General features: G+C 41.6%; 1 protein-coding gene across 2 annotated transcripts; it reads left to right on the top strand.

Moving 5' to 3' along the window:
- Window positions 1-851: 851 nt before the first annotated feature.
- Window positions 852-26,192, top strand: LOC119491181 (mediator of RNA polymerase II transcription subunit 13-like). Of its 2 annotated transcripts, none has more exons than XM_037774905.1 (30): window positions 852-1,726; window positions 4,656-4,890; window positions 6,008-6,176; window positions 9,556-9,701; window positions 9,828-10,025; window positions 10,866-11,060; window positions 11,166-11,322; window positions 11,413-11,520; window positions 11,616-12,332; window positions 12,443-12,656; window positions 13,491-13,518; window positions 13,635-13,756; window positions 13,898-13,988; window positions 14,071-14,267; window positions 14,359-14,558; window positions 15,183-16,069; window positions 16,190-16,354; window positions 16,469-16,692; window positions 16,808-17,003; window positions 17,095-17,476; window positions 19,256-19,472; window positions 21,581-21,772; window positions 21,893-22,116; window positions 22,227-22,369; window positions 22,491-22,649; window positions 22,760-22,942; window positions 23,096-23,241; window positions 23,922-24,086; window positions 25,040-25,140; window positions 25,252-26,192. In XM_037774905.1, exons 1-30 carry the CDS (start codon window positions 1,661-1,663, stop codon window positions 25,382-25,384), a joined length of 6,360 nt encoding a protein of 2,119 aa, XP_037630833.1. In that variant the 5' UTR covers window positions 852-1,660; the 3' UTR covers window positions 25,385-26,192. The 2 variants fall into 2 exon arrangements, with proteins under 2 accessions (XP_037630833.1, XP_037630832.1); XM_037774904.1 differs by having other exon boundaries at window positions 1,661-1,726; window positions 16,187-16,354.
- The last annotated feature ends 499 nt before the right edge of the window (window positions 26,193-26,691 follow it).

Below are 26,691 nucleotides of genomic sequence, written 5' to 3'. Positions count from 1 at the left end.
CTTTGTGCTTTGTGCTTGAAAAGTGCTCTACAAATAAACATATTATTATTATATTATTATTATAGCCTAATAAATAAATACCGGTGGGATCAGTGACGTTCCCATCTTTGTCTGCACAACTAGAACTAGATTATACTTCACCTGCCTATAATTCAATGCACAAAACAAAATACCCCTGCTAAACAACATTTTATTCTTGTTGATATTCATATTTATGATAATTCATATTATGTGCAAAAAAAGACACATTTCCTCCCATTAATAAAACAAAAAAAAATGTTATGGCACATGTTACATGCAGCAGATGTTGCTGCACAGTTAAAACATGTTTAGTAACAAGACAATATCATTTTATTCTTGTTGATATTCATATTTATAATAATTTGTATTATGTGCAAAAAAGACACATTTCCTCCCATTAATAAAACAAAAACGTCTCAGTTTGTCACATGCAGCATATGTTGTTGCACAGTGAAAACATGTTTAGTAACAAGACAATATCATTTTATTCTTGTTGATATTCATATTTATAATAATTCGTATTATGTGCAAAAAAATACATATTTATACAACAAAAAAAATCTGAGTTTGTTATGCAGCAGATGTTGCTGCACAGCCCAAAATACGATATAATTTGATTCTTGTTGATATTCATATTTATAATAATTCATATTATGTGCAAAAAAAGACACGATTTTTTTTTTGTTATTGCACATGTCACGTGCAGCAGATGTTTTTGCACAGTGTAAACATATTTAGTAACAACAACCCATGCACTGAGTAGTGACCACTGGACCGCCTGTATCTGTACATGACAGATGCACTGACTGACTGTGGAGAGAGAGAGAGAGCTCTCATCTTGTAAACTGTGAAGTCATGGAGCTACTTGAAGACGGATGACGCCCCCATTACCAACAAATTGGCCAATAGGAGTAGAGAGAGCAGAGTTGTCCTCCTGGCCGCCATTAAAGAATTCAATCCATGAAGTGAAATAATGGAAATCTGCAGGAGGACCCATGGACCTGGATCAGAGAGGCAGACACAGAGACAAGCAGCCGATGAGTAGATTGTGGCATATTAAACCCTGGTTTTAAGGAGTAGTTTTAATAACTATGACGGAGCAGTGTGGTGGTTTTCCAGCGAACAGGAGGAGGGTGTAGCTGATTGTTTTATTTAGCTTAGCAGGCGCTTGTTGGAGGAGCTCTGGTATGTTAGCTTCTGTGCTAGCAGGCTAAGAGAGAGAGACCAGGGGGAGGGGAGAGAGAGAGAGAGAGTCTGGTAGCTGGAGCTTTTTTTGGGGTGAAGTTTTTTTAGTTTATTGCGCATTTATCTAACTTTTTATTATAGTATTTCATTTAAACATTAGTTGACTATTAGGTGTTGATGTAATGTAGTGTTTGGATAACCAGAATCAGACATTATAGCAGACAATATAGCGTAATAGCTCACAGTTGACGCTGTCTGTGTAGCGTTAGCTTCAGTGCTAACGAGGCTAGCGGCGGTTGGTTAGAAGTTGACTAGCGGTTAGCTTAGCTTAGCTTAGCTTGTGAGCTAGCAAGTTGCTCAGCGCTTTAACGGGATACTTAGTTCACTAGATCAGCTACATGGCGATTGAGACGATGGACTTTAACGTTACAACCACGCTGTGAGAAAAAGGAGGATGAGTTCGTGCTTTGTACCAAACGGGGCCAGTTTGGAGGACTGCCACTCCAATCTCTTCTGCCTGGTAAGAGACACTGTTAGCGGCTAGCTGTGGTACACTGAGAGGCCAGAAAGCCATTTTGGCTAATCAGCAGGCAACAAGCTTTGTAACGTCAGTTTGCAGACTGGCAGTGAAGGCATCGGGCCTGCGACTTGCTAAAATCGTGATCTAGCTTAACTTTCATTATAGAGATAATGCAGAGTAACCATATTGCTCATTAAATTGGCATGATAGTGTGTTTACACTGCAATGGAGAATACAGAAATGCTCAACTAGCATTAATAGTTGCATGATGGTAACAGGTCAAGCCAACAGGGTGGTAAAAGAAATATAGGATATATTTGACAGGTTTTCTTTAATTAAAGTGAATGTTAAATGATATACATATTGAAGACTTATTAAAATTGGCATGATAGTGTGTTTACACTGTAATGGCTTACAGAAATGCTCAACTAGCATTATAATGTTGGTTTCATGATGGTAACAGGTCAAAGCCAACAGACTAGTTATTGAAAACCTGTCAGACAAATATCCTGTATTTCATAATACAGACAGACATATTGCAGAGTAACCATATTACTCATTAAATTGGCATGATAGTGTGTTTACACTGCAATGGAGAATACAGAAATGCTCAACTAGCATTAATGTTGGTTTCATGATGGTAACAGGTCAAAGCCAACAGACCAGTTATTGAAAACCTGTCAGACAAATATCCTGTATTTCATAATACAGACAGACATATTGCAGAGTAACCATATTACTCATTAAATTGGCATGGTAGTGTGTTTACACTGTAGAATTACTCAATTAGCATTATAATGTTGGTTTCATGATGGTAACAGGTCAAGCCAACAGGCTAGTTATTGAAAGTATCCTATATTTCTTTAATTAAAGTGAAAGTTAAATGATATATATATATTGCAGAGTAACCATATTGCTCATTAAATTGGCATGATAGTGTGTTTACACTGCAATGGCTTACAGAGATACTCAACTAGCATTAATGTTGGTTTCATGATGGTAACAGGTCAAGCCAACAGGCTAGTTATTGGAAATATCCTATATTTCTTTAATTAAAGTGAAAGTTAAATGATATATATATATTGCAGAGTAGCCATATTACTCATTAAATTGGCATGATAGTGTGTTTACACTGCAATGGAGAATACAGAAATGCTCAACTAGCATTAATGTTGGTTTCATGATGGTAACAGGTCAAAGCCAACAGACTAGTTATTGAAAACCTGTCAGACAAATATCCTATATTTCATAATACAGACAGACATATTGCAGAGTAACCATATTACTCATTAAATTGGCATGATAGTGTGTTTACACTGCAGAAACTAGCATTATAACGTTTAGTTTCATGATGGTAACAGGTCAAAGCCAACAGGCTAGTTATTGAAAATATCCTATATTTCTTTAATTAAAGTGAAAGTTAAATGATATATATGTATTGCAGAGTAACCATATTGCTCATTAAATTGGCATGATAGTGTGTTTACACTGTAATGGCTTACAGAAATACTCAACTAGCATTAATGTTTAGTTGCATGATGGTAACAGGTCAAAGCCAACAGGCTAGTTAAAGAAATATAGGATATTTTTGACAGGTTTTCTTTAATTAAAGTGAATGTTAAATGATATACATATTGCAGAGTAACCATTTTGAAGACAGTGTTTACACTGCAGAAATACTCAACTAGCATTACAATGTTAGTTTCATGATGGTAACAGGTCAAAGCCAACAGGCTAGTTATTGAAAACCTGTCAAAAATATCCTGTATTTCTTTAATTAAAGTGACATGTTAAATGATATACATATTGCAGAGTAACCATATTGAAGACAATGGCATGATAGTGTGTTTACACTGCAGAAATACTCAACTAGCATTAATGTTTAGTTTCATGATGGTAGCAGGTCAAAGCCAACAGTCTAGTTATTGAAAACCTGTCAAAAAATATCTTATATTTCTTTAATTAAAGTGATGTTAAATGATATACATATTGGAAGATAAGTCACATAGTTATTAATTAGACAAACTAGTCTGTTTTCCCTGGCAGTGGTGTGTCACTAGTTTTTAATAACTGCTGAGTAAATTATTATTATAGATCTAGCTTAACTTCCATAATAGAGACAGACATATTGCAGAGTAACCATATTGCTCATTAAATTGGGCATGACAGTGTATTTACATTGCAATGGCTTACAGAGATACTCAACTAGCATTAATGTTAGTTTCATGATGGTAACAGGTCAAGCCAACAGGCTAGTTATTGAAAACCTGTCAGAAATATCCTGTATTTCTTTAATTAAAGTGATTCAAATGATACACATATTGGAAGATAAATCACATAATTGCTGTTGCAGAGTAACCATATTGCTCATTAAATTGGCATGATAGTGTGTTTACACTGCAATGGCTTAAAGGAATACTCAACTAGCATTAATGTTAGTTTCATGATATTAACAGGTCAAGCCAACAGGCTAGTTATTGAAAACCTGTCAAAAATGTCCTATATTTCTTTAATTAAAGTGACAATGTTAAATGATACAGATATTGTAAGATAAGTCACATAGTTATTAATTAGACAAACTAATCTGATTTTTAGACTCCCTGGTAGTGGTGGTGTGTCACTAGTTTTTAATAACTGCTGAGTAAATTACTGCATGACAGTTGTGTTTAAAAGCATGATTGTGGTGTCACATGTACAAAAGTGTTACAAAACTTTCCAAGATGTCAGCAGGTCTCAACTTTTTTTCATTCAAAGTGATTTTCTGTATGACAGCAGTCTTCAGCTTCTCATCGCTGTGTGTGTGTGTTTTTAGTAGTAGGGGGAAGAAACACACACTCACTGAGTTATGCAGTCAACAACAGATGATTGGCTTAATGCTGTGAAGCTATGCTGTGTTCATTCTCGCATTGTTTTTCCTCTTTCTCTTTAGGCCGATTTGACTGGAATCAAATGGCGGCGTTTCGTGTGGCAAGGACCCACCTCGTCGCCCATCCTTTTCCCTGTGACCGAGGAGGACCCTATCCTGTGTAGTTTCAGCCGATGCCTGACGGCAGATGTGCTGAGCGTGTGGAGACGGCACCACACCCCGGGTCGCAGAGAGCTCTGGCTTTTCTGGTGGGGGGATGACCCCAGTTTTGCCGAGCTTATCCATAACGAGCTCTCTAGTAAGTGCATGCAACACCTCCACGTTCATCAGAATTGGTTACACTAAAAATATATTTCATTCCTCTGTGTAAATAGCAACAATATTTGTACATCTACTGTACATTACATTACGTACAAGCAGTTAGTTCAGTGCTTTTGGAATATGCACCACGATTTTAAAAGCAAAAAATTCAAGAGCGTAGTGGTTGATGTTAATAACAGCTGCAGGCAAAATTGGTCCATTTGTGGAAACGCTGTTCATGTTTTAACATGTTTAGTGTTTGACGACGATGCCAACCTTTCTAAACTGCAGCAATGAATTCAAATGCAATTTTAATGATACAAAGTCTGATGACAATAATAAGTTTTGATAGCCTAACTGATTTGTGGCAAACAGGTCTTTTAAAGTCTCTAAAGCCTTGTGGAATCCATTGGCTCTCAGCCATGGAGGCACAGGCTTGTGTGGTAGCATAAGAGCAGTGTGTTGTGCATCAGAGTCACCTGACGCAGTCTTGATTTTGGACGAAGAGTTTGTTCCAGCTTAGTTAATCTTCATATCTGTGAAACAACTCCTCTGAGGGGCTGCCGCATTGACCAGGTATTCTGTCTCCTGTCTGAAGGAGGGTCAGGTGTTACTTGAAGACAACACAGATTTGGTCATTACAGAGATAGCGAGAGCAACATTTTCACAAATCTCAGAAAAACTGCAAAGACATTTGTAGTTGGAAACTTTAATCATTATGAAGTATGACTCTTCAAAAAACATTGTTGACCATAGTAGCATTAAAAAATATCCATGAGTAGGCTTCACCTGGCCTGCAGAACAAATTTAGAACTTTTCACAATAACGTTTCACTCTTTTATAAACAAAATGGATAATTTTCTGTCACACAAGTAACACCTAAGGGGGTGAATTGAGGGGTGGGGGGTTATTTTGGATCATGTTATATTGTATAACCAATAAGATGACTGTTGAAATCAAATCGGTTGTTTACAAACCAAACTAAATTCCCTTGGGTCAAAACCCATTTAGCACACCACAGTTTACATTTAACACAAGACAGTTATTTTTATCAGGAAGGAAAGAGGTTTGTTTTGTTAAAAAGCATCTGGGTTAATGTAGCTGCCTTGTTTCAGGTGAGGAGGATGGCGAGTGGGAGAGCGGCCTGTCCTACGAGTGTCGAACGCTCCTGTTCAAAGCCATCCACAACCTGTTGGAGCGGTGTCTCATGAACCGCGGCTTTGTTCGCATCGGCAAGTGGTTCGTGAAGCCATACCAGAAGGAGGAGAAGACCATTAATAAAAGGTACGTTTCACTTCCTAATGGCAGACAACAAAGTCACACGACATGCCATAAATTTATCAAATTGCAGCCGAGACTCAACTAACTGTCAGGTCACGAGTTATAGCTGGGTATCGTTCTGTTTGAATCAGTGGGAGTTACTCGTACTTCTACCTGTTGTATTGGTACAACAACTTGGTCGTGCCATAGTCCACTATCTGTTGCTCTGGTCTTCTCTATTTAACAGAAATGCTTTTCACTGACTTTAATCCTGACTGATTATACTTGTGGCTTTATTAAGCTGCTGTTAATGAATCTCAACATTTCCTGCAGATGTTTCACAATAAAATCCTTCCAGTGAAAAATGAGGAGATTATTGCCTTGATAACCTGGATGGTTTTAATATGAACATGCTGACATTACTTTTAGAAGTTAAAAAAGTTAGAAATCAGAGCTCAGAAAAGAGGTTGCTATTAACAAACGTAGCAATGACAATAGTCCTTTCCACCTACATCATAAAGGTCCAGCTTACATGTACCCCAAAGCAGTTTGTTGATAACACAAAAGAAGCAGCACCATTGCTGAAGATAAATATGGCAGCAGGAGCAAGATGTCATGAATTGTGCTCGTGCTGAAGGGCTGAACATTAGTCAGCGTTTGGTATCGGAGAACTTGTGGTCAATATTTGCAGCATGTGGGGGTTGGCTATTACAGTTGTCTTTATAAAGAGGTGGATTTACTGTGAAGCGTGACATGTTTGTTGGGAACAGTGTTGGAAGCAACATTTTATGCTTGTTCAAGACATGTTAATGACAGATGATTGTGTGTTATACTCATGTGTACTGCTGTGTGGAAAGCCTCTCTGGGCAGATGTCTTCATTGTTGAATGAAATGAAAGTTGTGCTTTAAACATCCCATAACAATTCCCGGTCTCTGACTGCCTTTAATTGTTAAAATTCCCATTTGGGATTCAACTGGAGAGACGGTGCTTGCAGCTGTATTGTTTCAACTATGTTGTTATTAGCTGATAGCTGTTTAAGGAAATGAGACATCATCTTCTTATAAGGAAAAATAGCTTGAATGAATACACACAAGCAGTGTAACCATGACACTAGACTGTTGTCTGCTGCTCTGATTTAACTCCTATGCGGCTTTATACTCTGAGGTCAGTTGTAACTCATATTAATTAAGTATTTACAACTATATTTGTGTTGGTTTTGAGTCATCAAGATCCTGCAATTCTCAGAGAAAACTTTTGATTCCCAGAATTGAATCTGATGTAATTACATCATCAGCGTGACACATTTTCCACCTAGTTTCACATCAAGTAATAGTCATCCAGCATGTTGCATGATTTCTATTTTGGTTTGGACATGTCTGAGGTAATAGCATAACTTCAAGAGTAATGTTTAATTTCCACACCTCCACTTTCCCCAACTGCAAGGTAAAACTGGTCTGTGTTGTAGAAATACAAGCTTCAGGCGAACCACCAGCAGCAGCACATACATAACTGGTTTGGAGTGGGGTTCTGCACAGCTGTATTTCCTTACCTCTTTGTACACAAGGGTGGTGACATAGATTTAGCGTCCCCTTGCTCTTGAACGAGGGGGCTGGTGTATCCTGGAGTTCCCTGACAAGCTAATTTGAGCCTCCTCTGCTTTTTGGCTGTGTTGATCCAAGCTGACTTGCGTTTGATGCACGGCCCTTTGGCTCAGTTCCCTCTGGCAGCTCTGTCAATGGAAGTTTTAGCAGCTATATAAAAGAGTTGTTGGTATAGAACAGCAGGCGATTCCTTGCTCGCCGGTGTTTAGCTTCTGTTTCTACATAAAGATGTCTAGAAGTGTGTGTGTGTGTTGAGGCAGCAGCTCGGCACCTCTAACAGAGGGGTCTGGCAGTCTCGCTGTCGCCTGCCCTCTCTGGCTGGTGAACAGGGCAGTCTTTGGAAAATGCTGAGTGTGCACTGTGGTTTTACAGCAACCATGTCAACAAGTACTATTTTAGTGCATTTAGCCGCCTGGCCTTCCAGAAGTAGTTAGAAAATAAATATGAATATTGTTTTAACATTTCAGGACTATAATAATCTCCCATGTTTATTTTTGACTCATATTTTTTAGCCTTTGCGTTGCGAGAAGGTTTGATAAAGGTTCAGACTGTGTTGAGCGGAGTTTGTTATGTGCACCAACTGATTGGAGTTATTAGCAGGCCTTCATGTTCTCTGCCCAATGTCTGTGGAAGCAACAGTTGTCGCCTGAAAGCATGGTATGGATCAAAGCCAAATATGCAAATAATTATACTTCTCACATCACCTCCACCCTTTTCAGTCCTTTTTTCCTCCTTTGAGTCACTCCTTCACAATGAGTGATGGAGACTACTAGGCATGGTGTAGCAGTACACAAATGTTACGGTGCGGTTCATACCCCGGTTTAGGAGTCACGGTTTGGTCCAGCAGGAAAAAAAACGAAATGTATAAGAATACGTTTCTTTTCATTCATTTGGAACGGACAGTAGTGCAAGTGTCAAAGACAGACCCAATCCTCTTACTGGGGACTCAGGTAACATCTTTCCCTCTGGCAACTTTGGTTGTAAACTATTTTCATTATAACAATAAGGAACAATTCAAACACTTCTGAATTACACTGTACAAACACTGAACAACTTTCCCAAAAGGCAACAGGTCATAATGGGCTATAAAACTGAAAAGCTATGCTATGAAACTGATAATACCAAAAAAATACTATTAAATGAATGATAACATAACATAAAACTTGCGTGTATTAGAGTGTTTCAGTTAGTTCCACCATTGCTATATTTAAACATTCAAAGCACCCAAACATTTATCATCCCATTGATCGGCACATCTGGGTGATGCGGTCGAATGTGCGTTAGCATGTTGGATGTGCTTCCATTCGTATACCCTAAAATGGTTGAGCAATGGCGACACACCGTCCCTGTGTTATATATAACTTTCTCCCCGTTGCTGTTGTCGCTGACCGGGAACCCGCAGGCGGGTATTCCAGCTCCGGCATTTCATTTACGTTCACCATTTTGTGACTGACTTGCACACCAATTTGTGTGTGCAAACTTCAGCATATGGTGCTAACGGCGTAAGGGTGGAATTTGCGTTTTGAAACTTTGATGCATGCAATGTGGGGCCAATCTACATACCATGTATTGAGCATGCGGCTGCGTGCACTGGATCATGACCGCAGAACCATGATGGTTCAGTATGAATACACAAACTGTTACAGCCCTAGATAGCAGAGACTACACTGATAACCTGCAGGGATTTACATTAGCTTTTGGGTCCTGACTGCGAAGTGAAGCTTAACTTAATGTGGTTATGCTTGGGGACAAGTCTCTCTAAACATTAAATGCCTCTTTTTATCTTTTACTCACCCTGCAGCGAGCACCTGTCTTGCGCATTCACCTTCTTCGTCCACGGTGACAGCAATGTGTGCACGAGCGTGGAGATAGCTCAACATCAGCCTCTTCAGCGACTGAACGAGGAGCATCTCAGCCTCGCCCAGCAGAGCTCCAGTCCCTTGCAAGGTAGGAACACATCAGCTGCGCAAATGTTAAAAAAAAAAAAACACCTTACTTGTCTGTTTTTATACATTTTCCATTGGGTTTATTAATTACCCCACATAAGTAATTTGACTCCTCTCTGCCCTCCAGTCATCCTGAGCCCGTACGGCTTGAATGGGACCCTCACCGGCCAGGCTTTTAAGATGTCAGACCACCCTACTCAGAAGCTCATAGAAGAGTGGAGGCAGTTCTATCCCATCAGCCCCAATCCCAAGGCGGCCCAGGAAGATAAGATGGAGGATACGGACTGGGAGGATGACTCCCTGGCAGCTGTGGAGGTCCTTGTCGGTAAGACATCATGCTATTTAAATATGGTGTTGATGGTTGTTGTGCTGAACTTTATGTTGATGAACATTTAAGGATATATTTAGTTATATGCTATATTTATCTTGGGTCTGAGTGGTACAGACGGGGTAGGAGGGTTGAAAAGGTGAGGAAAATTAGCATTTCTGGCTAACTCTGGCATATTTTCAGAAATGTTATTATCATGCACTGTACCCGGTCAAATAAAGTAATAAACTAAAATAATATATTGTATCTTATGGATGGTCTGGAGATCAACACATCGCTGTGACAGAGCCTATAAGGGTTTAAAAGATGTAGGAAAGTCTCACTGTTGCCTCCTCCAGATATCCATGTCTGTTTGATTCACAGTTATGTGATAACAGTTATGAAAATGGCTGGGTGGGTTTAAACGGAATGATAAAAAGGTACAAAATATGTTGCAGCAGCAAGTTGTTTAAATGATCAAGACATTCTGTGTTTGGTAAATTTTATTGTACATCATTTTGATTTCAATTTTTTTATTAGGATCTCTTTGCCCTTAAGCATAAAAACATCACTAAAATAAATATAGAGAGATAGAATATTTATGCAAGTAAGACACTTAAAATCCACAATTAGCCCCATACATTGTACAGCACACAAAGTAACATTACAATTGATGCCCTGTATACAGCAGGGGACCCACCCTATATAATTAACTATATATTTCTATCGTCTCACATACATTAACTTAAACAGAATAAATAGGACCATATAGTAAAGTGAAACTCTTTGAGCTTCATTGAACTGAAATGAAGGTGACGAATTCTATTATTATTAATAATGGTGTTTGTTTGGTTGCAGCGGGAGTAAGGATGGTTTACCCTTCCTGCCTGGTGCTTCTCCCCCTGTCGGACCTCCCTGCCGTGGTCCCTCAGGGCTCAGTCAACACCTCAGGAAGCATGTGTGGTGCTCAGCAGGGCCAGGCTGCTCACAGAGATCCTGCCATGTCCTCCGTCACTCTGACTCCTCCAACGTCACCAGAGGAGGCTCAGACTGGTAAGACTTGGAGCTGCATATTGATCAGAATCAAACGCGTTGATCGGCCTTCATTTCTGAGAGCTTCTGCATGCTAACAGTATTGCATTTTACCTTCCCTCGTAGATTATCAGCCTGCCCAGAGGTGGCTTAAGTTGTCCTCTGCGTCGGATGGCTACAGCTCTAACAACACTCTTCACGGGGGTAAAATCCCTCGCAGGCTGGCCAGCCAGATGGTGGAATCTGTGTGGCAGGAGTATAACATAAACCGTACAGGGAACAAGTATGTTTAGTGTCATTTCTTCCTCAAAATTACCATTGCCAGTCAAAGAAGTGCTGACTGATTAAATGTCAATCTGCTCTTTTTCAATAGGAGGAAGTTTAGTACCTTGACCAACGGGACCTGTGAGGAGGAGTCGGACAAAACTGGACTTTGGGATTTTGTGGAGTGCACTCACAGGCCGCATTGCAACTGCTCAAGGTCTGTTGAATGGAAAGCATTCACAAGTGAACTCTATATTTACCGTATGTTTACAATTAAAAGAAAGTAAGCATTATTTGTTTTTTTCCACACAGACATAAGAATCAGAAACAGCGATCCAGCAGCACCTCAGGACACCCGCCTTCATCATGCCAGCCCGCCCAGCCGGCCCCCAAGCACAAGCTGGGCGAGAAGCTGGAAAAGGGGGAGAAGCAGCAGAAGAGGCCGCAGACGCCTTTTCACCACCGCAACTCCGTGAGCGAGGAGCAGTCCCTGGATCCACAGAACCAGAGGCTTTGTTTAAGATCGCAGGAGGAGGGCTCGTATCCCAGCCTGCACCACGTGGACACGGTGCCCTCCAAAGCACCCACGCTTCACACGCACGGGCCCCCTGCGGACCTCGTCGGATCCCCGCCACCCCCTCCTCTCAGCCCGCATCCCTGCGATCATGTAGAAGGCGACATGACTCCAGGTGGCATGAAGAACTCGTCCACGCCCATTCACCAACCGTACTACCCGCCGTCAGTGGAGCCCTGTCTGCTGCCACAGAAGAGCTCATCTGAGGAGCCTCAGCTGGAGAACATGCCCATGCCTCTGCCCTTCCCTCCGGCCTACAGCGACACCTTGGAACCAACTGTCTTTGTGGGGTCAGCCATCAACCCCAATGAAGACTCCACCCACAACCCCTGGAAGTATTTCAACCTGCCCAGGAAGAAGGCCTCCAGCTTCCTGACGCCGCAGCTACCTGTGGATAAAATACGAGATGATTCTGGGGGAGGCGGAGGAACAGAAAGTGTAGTGTCTGTCACAGAGTAAGTGTTTAAATACTCCTCCTCAGCTGCATCAAAATAAATGTAGCTGTTAATTTAAACATCATACCTGCATTTGTCTGAGCATCTTCACACATTTTCTTTCCTCTCAGGTTGATGGCGGGCTCCTCGTATTCCCTGAAGGTGTCCGAGGAGCTGATCAAGACTTACGCCCAGCGGAGAAACAGCCATCTCACCTCCGCCACAGGAGACGGAGAACACAGTGAGGAGCCAGACCCTTACGCCTTCGTAGAGGGAGACGAGGAGTTCAGCTTCACAGAGAAGAAGGACAAGAATGGAGCTGAGAGAGATGGCAAGAAACACAAGGTGGGTTCCTGACGAGGCTAGACTATATGCCGGGTTGAGATCCCGATATATCACACAAAGTCATGTTAAAATCTGCTTCTGTTTTCTGGTACCGACTGGAACCTGAGATACTAAAAGTCAATTTATTTACTCCATCAGATATTTACTGATATTATAATTTTTCCAGTTTCAGATTCTATTTTTCTTGTGAAGTTCACACATGACATGCAGTTTGTAAATGCAGGTTAAGCAGTTTGTATGTAAATGTAACATCCAACTATGTTTTTGATGAAAATTGCAAATACTTTTTAAATACAGATATTTGTGGATTTCTATTACATTTATTTAAAACAAGAAATATTTGTGTGCGTATCAGAAATATATTTGTGAGCCTTATTTTTTTAGATGTGGATTTCTTTTGCATTTATATACAACAATAACTATTTTTTTGTGCATTGAAAATATTTTTGTGGAGAGTCATTCATTTATATATAAATCGCTAAATACATTTGTGAACAGTCCCCAGCCGTGCCAGTATTCCAGTATATTTCTTGGAGATATAACCCCAAATTCCAGGTTCAGATGTAGTGTTACGCAGACAAAAGTTCATCACACATTACTTACTGTAATATTGCAGCACATAAACTTTTGTTTATTTTTGGAAAAGCATGGTAATCACTTACAGGTGCCCTGTGGAGCTTTCTTGTAAATAAACACACGTTTTATGTTAGGATTTTCCTTGTATGCAAGTAAAAATGGCCGCAGTTTCCCTGATACATCCACTGTAAAATGATGTAATGGTCTTCTTACGACATTGCAATAACTCCTGTGATCATTTTCTTTTTTTTGACCCAGGTGGACGAAGGAAGTGGAACAGCAGACGGTGAGAACGCCTTCCCTTTGTTCATTTGGCCCCTAGGTTTGACATTTAATTAAATTTAATGTTTGGAGTTTGGCATCTTAGTCAAGGTCTCCTCTCCAATTTGTTTTGCGGTGCAGATGGTCAGGGTCCATCAGGCAGTAAACCTTCAGCCTCCACCAGCCTTATCCACGAGAACGACTTGGCTGTGTCCTACAGCGACCTGGATAAAATCTTCAATTCGGATGAAGATGAGCTAGCGGTAAGAGCAACAGTATGGTGAATGAAACTGTTTGTACGTCAGTGTTCTGCTCAAGAACTACTGCTGATGGGGGCCTGTAAAGCCTGTTGAAACATTGAAATGGAAGATGTATTGAGTATTTTGTTTTCCCCGTCTGCACAGCCTGGATCCAGAAGAGCTGGACATGGTACAGAGGACAAGTTTGGCTGTAAAGACCATAAAGGAGCCACGTCGGACCCCCTGTCTTGCATAAGTGAGGAGACTGAGTATCGGATAGTGCATTGTGACTTTTTTTACACGTTTCAAGAGAAGTAATAAATGTTTTGTTTCTCTAGGCTCAGCAGACCTGCACCAGATGTTTCCCACCCCGCCTTCCCTGGAGCAGCAGGGTTACTCTCCCATGAACTCCGGGAGCAAGGATAGCCTGGAAGCAGGGACGGGCCTCACCCTTTTGGACGGCAGCCAGCTCAACAACCACTTCAAGATGGAGGTGGAGGAAGGATTCTGCAGCCCGAAGCCATCTGAGATAAAGGTGCAACACGTCACACACCTGTCAAGTATGAAGCAAATGGGAAATTTTGCTACATCAGTGTTCTTAACCATTATTACTTTTTCATTTTTAGGACTTCTCCTTTGTATACAAGCCAGAGACGTGTCAGTTGTTAATCGGCTGTTCCATGTACGCACCCCTGAAGATGCTACCCAGCCAGTGTATGTTGCCTATCAAACTGCCAGAAGACTGTGTGTACACGCCCAGCTGGACCATGGGCAAAATGGAACTGATACCCCCAGTGACAAATGTCAATCTCCTCACCAAAGACAGGTTAGTGCATTCAGCGTTAATAGTGGGTAAGTGCTGTTTTAGAGGAGTTGGGAAGAGGGACATTTGGGGATGAGCCCACTAACTAAATTTGTCCTTTGACCTTCGAAAAAGTGATTTGAGTTAAGATTAGGGCTGCAACTAACGATTAATTTCATTGTTGATTATTTTCTCCATTAATAGATTAGTTGTTTGGTCTATTACAATATCAAAAAATGGTGGAAAATGCCTATCAGTGTTTCCCAAAACCCAAGATGACTTCCTGAGATGTCTTGTTTTGTCCACAACTCAAAAGATATTCTGTTTACTGTCACAGAGTAAAGAAACCAGAAAATATTCACATTTAGGAAGCAGGAATTAAAAAATGACTCTAATAGATTATCAAAATAGTTGGCGATTAATTTAATAGTTGACAACTAGTTAAGATTTTGTCAAAGTAAATAATTAGTTTGGAGGACAATTGAAATGACCAGAAAAGAAGACTAAAAAGTCTGTGGGAATTGGTTAAGATGTTTGATATAAATGCATATAGTCTGGAAAAAGCATTTTGGATTATTTTTCTCAATAGAAAACCTGCTGGAACAACAATATGAAATAAATTTGAATCCCTGTTTCTCTCTGTAACAGTAACGTCCCCAGTGTGGAGCCAGACTACAGCCAGACCTACACCCCTCAGACCCACACACCCTTCATGTCCAGCAGTGCCCCTCCAAGCAACAGCGGCACCGGCATCCTGCCCTCCCCAGCCACGCCGCGGTTCTCCGTGCCCACGCCTCGCACGCCACGCACTCCGCGGACTCCCCGCGGCCCATCGAGCGTCCAGGGCTCGCTCAAGTATGACAACTCTGACCTTTACTCCCCTGCCTCAACTGCCTCCACCTGCCGACCGCTCAGCTCCGTCGAGCCGGCCACCGTACCTTCCATCCCCGAGGCTCACAGCCTCTACGTCACCCTCATTCTCTCCGAGTCAGTCATGAACCTCTTCAAGGACTGCAACTTTGACAGCTGCTGCGTATGTGTCTGCAACATGAACATCAGAGGAGCAGATGTAGGCGTGTACCTCAAGGACAACGGCGAGGCCCAGTACCCCTGCACTTGTGGCTTCAGCGCCGTCACCAATCGACGCTTCGGCCAATCGGCCGGGCTGTTTCTGGAGGACGAGCTGGACGTGGTGGTACGGGGCTCGGACGCTAGCCGGGACACTGAGCGGTGTTTCGAAGAGCTGCGAGCTTCAACGCACAAGGCCGGCAGCCTGACGGAGAAACCTCCGGATGAGCTAATCCTGCTGATGCAGGACCAGTGCACCAACCCTTTTGCCCCGATGGCAGGCGTGGAGTACCCCAAGAAGGGCTCAGCCCTCAGCTCGTTTCTGAGGGTGGAAGAGAGAGACTGTTATAATGACTGCTACATGGCACTGGAGCACGGCAGGCAATTCATGGACAATATGTCAGGAGGCAAAGTAGACGAAACACTAGTGAAAAGCACCTGTCTTCATCAGTGGCCAAAATGCAAATGTATGTATTTTTTTATCACCATTTCAACAATATTTTTCCCTTTTTCTTTTTTTTATTCCTCACCTCAATCATGGTAAAGTTAAGACTTTTTTCTCTTTTTGTTTTTTCTTTTTTTAGCAGCAGACATGAGCAAGCTATTCTCTCAGGACGTCCTGCGGGTGTTGTTGTCCCTCCAGCCTGTGCTGCAGGACACCATTCAGAAGAAGAGGAGTGTGCGCTCCTGGGGCGTTCAGGGACCGCTCACTTGGCAACAGTTCCACAAGATGGCTGGGAGGGGATCATATGGTACGTGGAAAGAGTTTTTTTTGCACTAATCAGTCTTATCTCTAACAAATTTAGAGATCTATTTGAGTGGTTGTTGAAAGAAAGATGAACCTTTTTGTCTTATTTTTACTACAGGTACAGATGAGTCTCCCGAACCTCTGCCCATCCCCACTTTTTTGGTCGGTTACGAGTATGATTTCGTGGTGCTGTCTCCTTTTGGACTGCCCTACTGGGAGAAGCTTCTTCTGGATCCTTTTGGTTCCCAGAGAGATGTGGGATATGTCGTCATCTGCCCAGAAAGCGAAGCTCTGCTCCGCGGAGCAAAGACCTTCTTCAAAGATCTGAGCGCTATGTATGAGGTGCGCACCTGGCAGGCTGGAACTCGTCTTGTACTGACGTGCCCACAAAAACAGTTTCATGTTCTCGAGAAGTGATTCACACTGTTTCATTTTCACTCCCTTTTTTTGTTGACAGGCGTGCCAGCTTGGGCAACACAGGCCCATCTGTAAAAGTCACCCAGAGGGCGTTTTGAAGGTCGGCACCACAGAAGGCAGGAGCATGACAGCGCAGCCCCTTAGTGACTGGTTCCTTAAGATGGCTGCCAGAGACGGAAACAATGAAGCCTTTAATAAGCTCAAACTCTTTGCTCAAGTGTGCCGCTATGATCTAGGTAACATCTTTAATCTTAAAAGCCCAAAGTTAGAAAGGTCACATGGATTGTAAAAATAGTAACTGATCATTTTCTTTTTACCTTCTTTCAGCTCCATACCTGTCAGAGCAGTCTTTGGATAGCTCCCTATTGTCCCAGCGCAACCCTACTGTGGCCTCCTCCTCCTCCCAGACCTCCAGCTCTTCCAGCACCTCCTCAGGACCCCAGAGCACCAACACTACCAGCTCCAGCACCAGCTCTGCCCAGCCTGCCCAGGTCAACAGCACTCCTCCCTCTTCCTCCACCTCAGGCTCCCAGACTATCGGGGGAATGGCCTCAACGAAGCCAAGCTCTTACTCGCCGTTCGGGACAGCAGGCTTGCCGGGCACCACGGCCCAGAATGGACCCCAGTCAAACCCACAGGGTGCAGCGGGGCTGGCAGAAAACGGACCCTCTGCCAACCAGCCTCAAGTGCCCACTGAAGCGCCAGAGAGGTAGGTCACCACAGTGAGAGTCAATTAATCATCCAGACGGAGAGATTACATTTTGTAGTTTGTTTAGTCCAACCAAGCCTATCCTGAGCTGGCATGTAGTGCTGCAGCAATTAATCGATTAGTTGTCAACTGTTAAATTAATCGCTAATAACTATTTTGATAATCAATTAATTGGTTTGAGTAATCTTTTAAGAAATAAAAGTTAAAATTCTCTGATTCCAGCTTCTTAAATGTGAATATATTCTGGTTTCTTTATTCCTCTATGACAGTAAACTGAATATCTTTGAGTTGTGATCAAAACGAGACATTAGAGGACGTCATCTTGGGCTTTGGGAAACACTTATTGACATTTTTTTCACCATTTTCTGATATTTTATAGACTAAGCAACTAATCGATTAATTGAGAAAATAATCAACAGATTAAACCACAATGAAAATAATCGTTAGTTGCAGCCCTACTGGCGTGCACATACTCGTACAATGGACTCAAAGAAAATGCTGTCTCAGTTTTTGATTATTTTAAGCTGTGACAGACACTGCAGTCTACAGCTGTTTGACAGAGAGCCAGCTGTCTTGCATGTGTGTCATCCAGTGTCACGTGTAAATACAGGACATGACGTATTGCAGCCAATCATTGCATGTTGCTGTCAGAATGACAGCTGAGTTGTGGTGAGAAGACAGAAAGGATGCAAATGATGACCTCTTTCCATACTAAGAAAAGTTTTGAACATATGGCTTTATGAGGCTGTAGACTTCTGGCTTAGCCTTAGTTGTTTGATTTTATGTAGGTACAGTTGTTATTTTTTGTGTTAATTTGGCTTCACTTGATGTTATGATAGTTGTTTCCATACCAAATTGGCTTGTTAACGCTTTTTTATTGATTATTCTAAACTATATCCATGTTTATCAATGTTGTTTCAATTGCCTTGCTTTTACATTACATTTTTTGGGTTGAATCATTTTCTAAAATGACTTACAGTTAAAACTGCTCAAATATTTCTTAACTGGCAATTTTTTTCCTTCCCCAAAAGTTGGGGAACTCCGGCCTTTGTGCTTTCAGCACAGTACTACTACATCCTGTTAGTGAATACTGCTCAGTATGCAAAATGCAATACACACCATGTACGGTGTATTCAAGAACAAGTGAAACTGAAAGAACAATGCGACCTAGAATCTTGTCACTTTGTCATTTAGCTCATTTGACATGTAAAGAATATATTTCATCTAGGGCAGCCAATTAATTAAAATATTTAATCGCATGATTGTCCAGGATTCATCGCGATTAATCACATATTTTGTATCTGTTCAGAATATACCTTGAAGGGAGATTTGTCAAGTATTTAATATTCTTATCAATTGTAACTCAAATGTATGTATATATTTATTATTAGAAATCAATTAACAACACAAAACAATGACAAATATTGTCCAGAAACCCTCACAGGTACTGCATTTAGCATAAAAATGTGCTCAAATCATAACATGGCAAACTGCAGCCCAACAGGAAACAACAGCTGTCAGTGTGTCAGTGTGCTGACTTGACTATGACTTGCTATGATTGGTGAATGCGTTAAAGAAATTAGTGGCATTAAAACAAATTTGCAATAACAGCCCTAATTTCATCATAAAATTGTTTTTAAACAAACATTTTAGTTTTTATTTGCCAACACACACCACCACTCCTGCTCTTTTTCTGTTTGTGTTGTTTTGAAAATATCCTCCTGTGGGCTGTTTCTTTAGGACTGATTTGTAAATCATTATGTGCCTTTTTATCAACAGCACAATGGAGAGAGACAAAGTGGGGAAGCCAACAGACGGAGAGTCCCACGCCGTGTCTTACCCGCCTGCCATCGTGGTGTATATCATCGACCCCTTCAGCTACGAAGACGCCGACAGAGAGGTCCACTCCAGCGGCTACACACTTGGCCTACTGCGCTGCTACATGGAGATGCTCCAGTTCCTGCCTGCTTGCATCAGAAACGCTGTCTCAGTACAGGTACAGGCCAACATTAGAGTCTCAGTGTTCTGATGTTTTAAGTGTGTTTAGGGTTGGGGAGTCTTATCACAGTATTACTAGATGGACACGTTAAGATCACACAGTTGGTTGTCTTTCTCACAGGGATCTGCTGATGAGCTGCGATTGATGGCATCCTTAGTCTTAACTAATTTGCTCCCCTTTGTCAGTTTAGTCACAACAGAGCAGGTTACCAGCAGGCACAAAGGGAGGTGAGAATGAGCAGGGGACTCATTAGCAGACATTATTTGAGGTGGTTACGGTAACACCTGTGATGTAGTGACAGAAGATTGCATCAACATGCCAGAGGGGATTTTGAAACAGGAGAGGTGTGAATGTGCTAACGGTTTCAGCATTAGTCTGTAGTACAGCAATGGTAGAATAGAGCCGGTTTAATATCCTTCTACTTATAGTTTGTCACTTTGTTTGATGCTGGCACAATATGAAACTATAACCCACAAGTCTCCCCTTTACAGACACACCCACTTTATGATAATCATATGCAGTTTGGGGCAAGTCATTGTCAAGTCAGCACACTGACACACTGACAGAAGTATTTGAGCATATTTTTAATGCTAAATGCAGTACCTGTGAGGGTTTCTGGACAATATTTGTCATTGTTTTGTGGTGTTAATTGATTTCCAATAATACATCTATACATATGTTTGCATAAAGCAAGCATACTTGCCCACTCCTATGTTCCTAAGAGTAATAAATACTTGACAAATCTCCATTTAAGGTACATTGTGAGTTATAATCATTATATAATATTATAATCATAATTATATTATATTATAGATTAACTATTTTAATCGATTGACAACCCTAAATAATAGCCATTAATAGCAACATACATACTACTGTCTTAGTCTTTTATTTTAAGCAGTTAAAGTATGAACTTATCTGGAAGAAGTGGTTTGTGTACTTGTGATTTTTCAATAATTGTTAATAATAAGCCAGTATGCAGGTACACATTTTGAGATTCACAATACAGTGGTGCATGAGCTGTGCTTTTTTTTTTTTTTTTTTTTTTACTTATGTCCCTTGTGTAAAGGGTAATTTACTCATTAATGAAAAATGACAAAAATGTAACAACTTGGATGAAGATGAAAATTCTCATTGAACCCCGACAAATAAGTACAACACAACTGTAACATGAAATTCTGTTTTCACAAACATCAAATCAAGCAAGAACAACTGGATATTGCTTTGTACTTCAGATTTTTTTAAGGGATACCTCATTTGATGTCATCCATAATTTTCCATCAGCTTTTCAAAGCAAACTAACCACTATTACTAAATGATGTTACAGGCTGTGCTGAGGCTTTGGCGCACATGTCGAGTAATCCAGAAAGTTTTCTGTGAAGCACGTATCGAGACTCGTATCGTTTTAGACCAATGACGTCATTGATGACGCCCAATAGGCGTTATACACTATATAGTTACACAAACACATTCACTGCCCTCTGCCTGGTTGAACCAGTGCCATTTTCCAGCTTTAGAACACTTATATTGCCCCTCCTGCCTTTTATTATTATACAATTTTTGACCAAAAGATTAATTTACCGGTACACACATTTGATGCATTACTCACAAGACATTTAGAGTTTATTATACAGTTATGTTATACAATCATAATGTAGGCTACTAACCAGAAAATAGACACTATAATGATATAAATGGATTAGCCAACATGGAAATAGATTTTTTTTTTTTTCATGTTGACAGTCATTATTCCCACCTTTACTGGTACAAAATACAGTAACCTATATCACAGATCACATAGTGGAAATCAGCTGTAATATATCTGCTTGTTTTACACTCTTTAACACTCTTTGGTTTTGTTTGCACATGAAGCCTCGAGAAATGAACCCTTTTGTGAACCAATTTGCTTCACGATGCTTAATCTTGCCATCACTACTACTACTACTACTAAAAACTGAAAAGTTAGCAGTGATGTTTACATACATAATGACATGCAAATAACCTGACTGAAAACAGTATGTACTTAAAAGTTGGTTGCTCTAAAGCACAACATGTGTTATCCCAACCCTGTCTAAAGTTCCACTGTTATTTATTTTTTCTGTCAGATTGTTCCCTGCCAGTATCTGCTGCAGCCGGTGCGCAGTGGGGAGCGTCACCTCTACGGCCAGCACCTCAAGTCGCTGGCCTTCTCTGTGTTCACTCAGTGTCGTCGGCCTCTGCCCAACACCACCAACTTCAAGGCTCTGACGGGCTTTGGCCCCGGTCTCGCCATCGACATGGCACTCAAGAACCCAGAGGTAACTGCCACTCTGGCTGCGCGTCTGAAGCTGGTGTAAAGGAAGTCAGCCAACACAGAGTCTGGCATTGTGTCGTGGTGTGTTTCTCTTTTTAAACTAACACGTTTTCCTTCTGTGCAGAGGCCCGAGTGTCTGCGTCTGTATACGCCGCCCTTCATTTTGGCTCCTGTGAAAGACAAGCAGACTGAGCTAGGGGAGACATTTGGCGAGGCCTCCCAGAAGTACAACGTCCTGTTTGTCGGCTACTGTTTGTCCCATGACCAGCGCTGGCTGCTGGCCTCCTGCACCGACCAACACGGAGAACTGCTGGAGACCTGCATTATTAGTATTGACGTACCCAATAGGTATGTGAACTTGTGAACAGGAAAAAAAACATGCATCAGTCCCACAGTTTATTGTAGTTATTGATAAGATTGTGTCTGTATTTAAAATACATGTGTTGTGTCTGTTACAGGGCTCGCAGGAAAAAGGGCTCAGCCAGGCGGGTGGGTTTGCAGAAGCTGTGGGAGTGGTGTCTCGGCCTGGTGCAGGTGACATCGCTGCCATGGAGGGTGGTCATTGGGCGGCTTGGTAGAATGGGCCACGGCGAGCTGAGAGGTATACACACACACACACACACACACACACACACACACACACACACACCTGCAGTGTTTGTAGAAGCTTATTTACATCCATGAACACACACTGATGAGCTCTTATCTCGTCCCTCTTCCAGACTGGAGTATTCTGCTGAGCAGGAGGAACTTGCAATCTCTCAGCAAACGTCTAAAGGAGACATGTAGGTTGTGTGGCATCTCTGCTGTTGACACTCCCAGCATCCTTAGCGCCTGTCTGGTTGCCATGGAGCCCCAGGGTTCCTTTGTCATCATGCCAGGTAAAAGAAAATAGCAACCTGGTTATTTTTGACTTTGTAACAGAGAGCTTAGTTACGTTATAAGTTCTCCAAGATGACTCCCAAATCTAATGTCCGTCTCGTCTCTGCAGATTCTGTGTCGACAGGGTCAGTGTTCGGTCGCAGCACCACACTGAACATGCAGACGTCGCAGCTGAGCACTCCTCAGGACACATCCTGCACACACATCCTGGTGTTCCCCACCTCCGCCATGGTGCAGGTCAACACTAACACCGCAGAGCCCATCGACATCAACTTCAATCCCATAAATCCCGGTACGTTCTGCAGCCGACAAGGCCTCAAAAGAAATGCATCACTTCGACATCACCTTGCTCATCATAAAGAGATGTTGAGTCACATGTGTTGCAGAATGCTTAAATTGAGCCACAGACAAACCTTGAGTTCTCTGCATGTTTTTTTCTCTGCAGACGGATCTGATGGAATGGGCTTCTTTGACCTGTTTGACAACGACATGGTGGATCCAGACCTCATCAACATCCTGCCCAACTCCCCCACCACCTCGCCCGTTCACTCCCCTGGCTCGCACTACCACCAGGGGGGAGATGGAAGCAAGGTCGGTCACCACTAATGATGAAACAAAAGTCAAATGTCTAGACTTTTTCAAACTTGACAACATTAACCTTAGGATATCCTGTTACAATGTTTGTTAATGCAGTAGCTTACAGGAAGTAAACTTGGACTGAATCAACAGAATGACATTAGAAAATGTCTATTACAGACCATAAAGATTATTTACCTGCTATGATGAAGAACCGACACAGTTTCAATGTTAACACAGTTGACTCTAAAACAGTTTTTTCTAGTTTGTTTTTACCCTCGGTAAGGGAGTACAATTTACAATTTGGTGTCAAAATGTCATATTGTCTTTATTCTTCCATCATTTACATAAAGCAAATTCAAAATATTAATGTGAAGCAGAATGTAACAAAAAGGTAAATTTTGCCTCTAAATGAAGCCTGAAGTTTGAAACAAAGAGATTAGAAATTACTTATTTGAATGATGCAAATGATGAGGTAACTGCTCCTGCGTAAAGGAAGAATTATTCCCATTCTTGCCTCGAGTCCACTATATCATAACCTTTACAGTGACTCACACAGTTTTAGGAATTGGTAACAGAATTCAAGTCAGTCATAAACGGAATATAAATAACAGAAAACATAGGCTGCAAAGAGGCAATTTAAATCCAAAACTCCCACTGCTCCGTTCATTCATTTTGTCCGTGTTGTCTCTCAGGGCCAGAGTGCCGACCGTATGGAGTCCCATGAGGAGGCTCTGAACATCCTGCAGCAGCCGATGGCCCTGGGCTACTTCGTCTCCACAGCCAAGACTGGACCACTGCCAGACTGGTTCTGGTCGGCCTGCCCTCAAGCCCAGAACCAGTGCCCACTCTTCCTCAAGGTACATTAGAATCTCACCTCAATAAGCTTTAGAAGCAAATACAAAAGTCATGTAATCAACAAAAGTAAACAAACAAGCAAACAGAAACATAAAATAATGTAGTAAGAGTGTGTGTGCGTGTTTGCATGTGTGTGTGTGTGATATGCAACTTCATCAACATGAGTATATACAATTTCCGATGGAACATCAAATCAGTCACGCTATGAATCTTAGAGATTTCTCTGTTTCCTGTTGTTTGACTGTTGTATTGAAATGAAATATTGGAAACCGATCAGAGTAAAGGACACCAGACCTCTACACATTACGAAGAGTTGGTAAATATATTATCAATTAGGCTTGCAGACGAAGAAGTTACCCCAGTGAGTTTAGTGATAAGGGGGTATAGGGAAATGTATTCAGAAAGTCTGCGGTGAGGGAATGAGACTCGCTGTTAAACAGATTCATGTTGAAGTCACCTAGAAGGAAACACACAAAACCTTCTTGGAGCAGAGATAAACATGTTTTAAAGCCTGGTGCAAAAAACAGTTTTGGTCTCTATAGCTATTGTCCCCGTTCATGACAACTGACCGGGGGATGAATTTTTATATAACTCACCCGTGGCCGCTTTGAGCGACAGGTGGGTGCCGTACCAGGTCGCTAGCTGTCTGCTCTGCTGTATCACCCCGGCCCGCCTCAGCTCCACCGGCGTTTGATTCAACATCATTACAGTCAGAATTGAGAGTACGATCATCTCTATGAATGTCAGAGTAGACTGATTAATGCCCATTACATTTTACTAGAGCCAAATGTGACATCTTAGAATCGTTGGTATTTTTGCTGGACAAGTGACTATTAGATGCTTTATACCATCATTTAAATACTGTCTACCTGAGGAGGTCTGTATCTCTGAAAAGCACAAATGAATCTAAAGACTTTAGGATTTAATTTGTGTCTCCATCTTTCTTTTTCCCCAGGCCTCTCTGCACCTGCACGTGTCTTCTGTCCAATCCGACGAGCTACTGCACAGTAAACACTCCCACCCCCTGGACTCCAACCACACCTCTGATGTGCTCAGGTGAGCTGCTCACATCAGAAGAGTCTGTACACTTTAAGGAAAGCATGTTAAAATAAGAAGAATGATGTGGGGTCGTATTAACAATGATGTTTCTGCCTTCTACATTTCTAGATTTGTTCTAGAGCAATACAACGCCCTCTCCTGGCTGACATGCGACCCTGCAACCCAGGACCGACGCTCCTGTCTGCCCGTTCACTTTGTGGTGCTCACCCAGATGTACAACTTTATCATGAACATGCTCTGAACTCTAACGGGATCAAACTGCTGAGATTTGATTGGATGGCTCGCTCAGTCGAATCATGGATTTTTCCTGGATTCCTCGACACTCAAAAGGACCTCACACTCCATCAGGGCAAATGTGGAGGAAGCATCCCTTCTCCTCCTCCTTGCCGGGGTTTCTCACACAACACTGACACACTGACTACAAGTTACCAATCAATCAATCAGATGCCAAGAATCCATTTTAGCATTTTGGAAGATCAAGGGACGTTTCATAAAGGAGAATAAATTGTCTTTTTAAATGACTGTAGATTGCAATCTATGAAATTTTATCTTATGAAATGCCTGCATATATTATTTATTGTAAGTTTTTAAATGTGGAATTTTTAATGCTTAATATCTTTTATATATTACAAATCCTAGAGGGTGTGTACATCTCACTGTAAAGGAATTGGTTTAAAAAGTGTAATTTTCTCAATTACAACACGGAAAAACCTGTTCAAGTGAATTTGCTGTAGATTGCTTTTAGAATATTATTTTTTCAAAGGGTACAGACCTTTTTATTGCCATGCTGTAAAAATGAAGTAAAAGCTGGCCTGGGCATTTGTGTCCCACCCTATGAGTGGATGAGATTTACCTCTCTCTCTGCTTTGGCTCCAGAGTCTCTCGCACAGTAACTCAATGAGCTCTGAAGAGGAATTAAAAGGTACATTGTCAGATTATATATTTTATATAACAGATTTAGGTAATTGTGTGTGTATATGTGTACATATAATTGTGTGCCGCTACTGATGGTGCAGCTTCTGTTTTAGGAATAAAGTGCGTCTACCTTATCCTCTTTGTTCTCGTTGACTTGTTTGAACGGCTTTGAGTAGATCAATATTTCTCCCTCTTAAAAGAATCCAATAATTTAATACTGAGTTTATATAAGACTTTTTTAGAGACACTGGTCAAAATATACAAAGAAAAGAACACGAACTCATGAGTTTTATGGCTCAAACTCTAACAACACTTAATCCCACACTTCCCATAATGCAACTTGGTAGAGTCTATTCTTCCCTTAAAAGGTGCTAAATATGGGATTGGGAGCATTTTCTAATGCCTATCTGACGCTCAACATGGCAACGATAAACCGAGCGGGTCGTGTCTAGAAGGTAACCCACGAGTTGGGAAACTCTTGTGAGATGGCTGAAGTTAGGCATTGACCTTGAATAGTTGAGGTTAGGACAGGTCGTCGGGCAGTGAGTCTGGCAAGAGTTTTTGCCAGATTTTGCAATTTGTGGGTTACGTTCTAGACACATCCAGTCAGGCGGCTCGCAGCTAACTGCCAAC

The sequence above is a fragment of the Sebastes umbrosus genome, chromosome 7 (genome assembly GCF_015220745.1).
Source record: "Sebastes umbrosus isolate fSebUmb1 chromosome 7, fSebUmb1.pri, whole genome shotgun sequence".
NCBI classification, from domain to species: Eukaryota; Metazoa; Chordata; class Actinopteri; order Perciformes; family Sebastidae; genus Sebastes; species Sebastes umbrosus.
This window is presented reverse-complemented; position numbering and strand designations above follow the sequence as displayed.

Coding starts and splice junctions, on each gene's coding strand:
- LOC119491181 (XM_037774904.1), top strand. CDS start 1,661: ATGAGTTCGTGCTTTGTACCAAACGGGGCCAGTTTGGAGGACTGCCAC. Junction 14,268..14,358: donor CGAAGCCATCTGAGATAAAG/GTGCAACACGTC, acceptor TTTCATTTTTAG/GACTTCTCCTTTGTATACAA. Junction 23,242..23,921: donor AGGGGGGAGATGGAAGCAAG/GTCGGTCACCAC, acceptor GTTGTCTCTCAG/GGCCAGAGTGCCGACCGTAT.